The sequence below is a fragment of the Myotis davidii genome, unplaced genomic scaffold (assembly GCF_000327345.1).
Source record: "Myotis davidii unplaced genomic scaffold, ASM32734v1 scaffold227, whole genome shotgun sequence".
Classification (NCBI taxonomy): Eukaryota; Metazoa; Chordata; class Mammalia; order Chiroptera; family Vespertilionidae; genus Myotis; species Myotis davidii.
The window spans coordinates 136,035-139,621 of record NW_006298519.1 but is presented as its reverse complement, the minus strand read 5'-3'; the positions used below and the strand labels follow the sequence as shown (position 1 = coordinate 139,621).

General features: G+C 49.7%; 1 protein-coding gene across 1 annotated transcript in view; it reads right to left on the bottom strand.

Annotated features, from left to right (window-relative positions):
* Positions 1-3,587, bottom strand: part of CHAF1B (chromatin assembly factor 1 subunit B) — a 21,006-nt gene that overhangs the window by 17,230 nt on the left and 189 nt on the right. Inside the window, exons 2-3 of the mRNA XM_006774149.2 lie at positions 2,525-2,674; positions 1,956-2,088 (exon numbers count right to left, since the gene is read on the bottom strand). Of these exons, the coding sequence (XP_006774212.2) occupies positions 1,956-2,088; positions 2,525-2,650 (259 nt within the window). The 5' untranslated portion in view covers positions 2,651-2,674. The remainder of the gene's footprint in view (positions 1-1,955; positions 2,089-2,524; positions 2,675-3,587) is intronic.

The window sequence follows — 3,587 nt, the reverse complement described above, 5'->3', positions numbered from 1 at the left end:
GATTTAAATATTTTACTTCACATCTGATTTTCATATCATGCATTCTCTTGTTAGCAATAGCCTCCAGATGGGAATGGATGTGTGTAATCTGGAAATTAGCTATCATCACTACCCCTGACAGTTTAAATCACATTGCAGGCATTTCTTTCCCCACATCTCTGAAAAGTCCCAAGAGGACCTTATATCATCATGGTCCCTTCTGGCTCTATTTTTCTACTTTTACATAATTAACTTAGATTATAGATTATCTTGCTTTTCTCCACATGCAGCTCGTCTTCAGCCTCAGATGGACGCAGATGTGGAATGTGGTCCATTTTCTTAATGCCCACAAAGATAACCTCTTTCACTCTAAATGATGCTTGTGCATAGTGCTTACCTGGTTTAGTGGAGGGATGGGGGGAGGTGTTACATCCCAGAATGCAAACAACTTTGCAATGAGAATTGAGCATCCTGTGCCACAGCAATAGGAACTCCCCCCCGCCCCCGCCCCGACCATTCCTTTTGACTGCCTAGTGCCATCTCATCAGTTTCCGACTCCCTTTTTACTCTCACACATCTCCTCTTCCTATTCTCCAATCCTTTCAAGCTAACCAAGTAGAAAGCCAAATTCATATCTAGACATAAGGAGTGGCTTGATTTGGGATTTCTAAGTTTAGGAGTATTTTAAGTCATTGTACTGGCATAAAAATGAGTGGGTAGAGAACAAAATACGACAGAGGGAAATCCAGCATTTTAGAATAGAAACGCCAATTACCATGTTTCTCTTTTATTAGTGTAGATGGAGTCATTTTAACCAAACTGCTAAAATCATTCCCATTATGAAGGTTCAGGTCAGAGGAAAGATTCCATTCTTGTTCTAACTGGCCTGGGAACTTAGTTTCTGAACTTTCCAGTCCAGATCCAGTGCCCAGATATGCCCCTAGACAGACACCAGGCCTCCAGATAACCCTGACTGCCCTCTGAAGGACTCAGTGTCCAGCACCTGACACCCATTCCCCAGACCACCAGATGGGATCAAACCCCTGGTGCCCACCCTCGAGCCCACCTGGCATCCATCATCCTCCCCGACACCTGACTGATGACCGTCCTGAATGAATCCCAGGGCTAAGAATGCAGGACTGACAATTCTCAAGAATGTACTTTTGACCATAAGAAAAATTGAACTTTTCTTTCCTTTATGGAGCACTTCTGGGTTTTTGCCTGTGTTCCAAGGGGTAAACTGTAAGACCCTTGAATGAGTCTTTCTCCTTTTTTACTAGCCAAAGCCCCCAGACTCTTCGTCAGGTCGTGGGACATGTTTTATGCCAAGAAGCACAAGCAGAAAATGTAAATCAACCTACTTCCACGAAACAAACATACATTAGAGGGCCATGTGAACGATACCCCCTAAACCAGTGGTTCTCAACCTTCCTAATGCTGACCCTTTAATACAGTTCCTCATGTTGTGGTGACCCCCAATTACATTGTTACAAACTGAACATAATTAAAGCATAGTGATTAATCACAAAAACAAGATGTAATTATATATGTTTTCCGATGGTCTTAGGCGACCCCTGTGAAAGGGTCGTGACCCACAGGTTGAGAAGCGCTGCCCTAAACCTATTAATTAACTAATTATACAGAAACATGGGACAGACTGTGATCACTTATACATTCTACACTAACAGTTAAGCAAGGCCAGCACAGGGCCGGGAGACCCCGTCAGAATGGGAAACACCTCCTACTGTCTCCGCGCCAGCCCAGAGGGAGCACGTGGGCAAGGAGGCATTTCCAAATAGGTCTTCTCAGTTTACGTTTGCTGCCCCCATCTGCTCGTGCTCCCCAGAACATAAACGAAAAATGGACGGGTCCAGCGACCTCTAACATAAACAAGCCTTACTTGGCTCACACCTCAGGGTTTAACATGAGACACACGGATACGCAGCCTCTGAAGAACCTTGAAGTGCTACACTCACCGTCTCCTCCGGATGCTAAAATCTCCCCATTTGGAGAGAAGCGCACGACATTGACGGCTTTGGTGTGGCGGGCCAGATTGGACAAAAATTCAACAATGGCCTTTCCATCCGGTCCTTTTTCCACCTTCCAGACCTGTGGACACCAAAACACGCATCCAGGGCAACACAGAGTGAGCACCTGCCCTGCTCCGCGCACTAAAATAACACTCTGCTTATGTTCAGGAAGACGACATAGCTTTTCTTTTGAAACATGAAAGGAAGGAACTTGTGTCTGAGCCATAAACCCACAGTCCCATTGCTGACTGTCCTCCCTCCAGCCTCGTTATAGTCCAGGCTGGTCCCCGATGGGGACCCGGCTCGGGTTCTAAAAGCACAGGGATCAAGTCCCCTTAATCCGACCCAAGGAGAAAGCGGCTTCTTTCGGTTTTCCTTGTTCCCTCCCTTGTTCCCTGAGTGTTTCCCTTGGGGCTAGATGAGTAAGTACGGAGTTGCCTGGCATCAGCTTTAAATGGAAGCCTGGAGAAGGCTGCCTCAGCGGGGCTCCCTGTGCCTGCCACTCCCTGACGTACCCTCACGGCAGTGTCCACGCCCGCCGACGCCAGCCTGTGGACCCTCCCGGCCGCGCCGTGCTGGAAGTCCAGGCTGTACACCGGCTCCTTGTTGTGCCAGGCGATCTCGCAAGTGATGACCTTCATCCTCCCGAGTCGCGGGCAGCGTTCCTGTTCCAGAGACAGAGGAAAGCTGACAACCGGTGGTGATGAACTGAAGAGTGGAGCTGGGAATCGAAACACTTGTTATGAGCCAGGAGTCCTAACCACGGACAATGCACGCTGGCAGCTCAGGCTGCTGCAGCATTGTCCTGGTACATACACCAAGGTGGCCCGCAGGGTCAAAGATCAGGTCAGGGCACATCCAGGGAGCAAACAGTAAATGGTTAAAATAAGTGGAACAAATCATGTTTCTCCCTCGGTCTCTCTCTTTCTTCTTCTCTCTCTCAAATCAATCAACAATTTTTTTTTAATGCACGCTGTCCTGGAAAACATGCGAATATGTCCTGACACACCTTGCAAGTTGCACCTAAAGTGCTCTGTTGAGCCCTAGCCGGTTTGGCTCAGTGGATAGAGCGTTTTGGCCTGCGGACGAAAGGGTCCAGGTTCGATTCCAGTCAAGGGCACATGCCTGGGTTGGGGGCTCCATGCCCAGCAAGGGGGGTGCAGGAGGCAGCCGATCCATGATTCTCACCATTGATGTCTCTCTCTCTTCCTCTCTGAAATCAATAAAAATATTTTTTTTTAAATGCTCTGTTGAGCCCTGGCTTTTAGGTTTGTTCTCCTGCTACTTGGAAAAGCAAAATGGAACACGCAGGCAGAGAAAATCAGGAGGCCGGCGGGCTGTGTCCCCGCCCCCGCTTAGTGGCTATTGGGGCGCGCAGAGGGAACCAGAGGGGCCAGCGAGGGAACCCCACTTCCCAGGAGCCTAGCCGCCTGGTGAAGGGAGCCCCCAGGAGGAGGGGACTATCCGGGAGAGGGGGCTGCCCGGGGGCTGCAAAAGAAAGGGGCCAGGGCCGCGAGGGAACCCTGCTCCCAGGGACGGGGCCTCCGGGGCCAGGGGACCCCCTCCCCAGGCCGCACG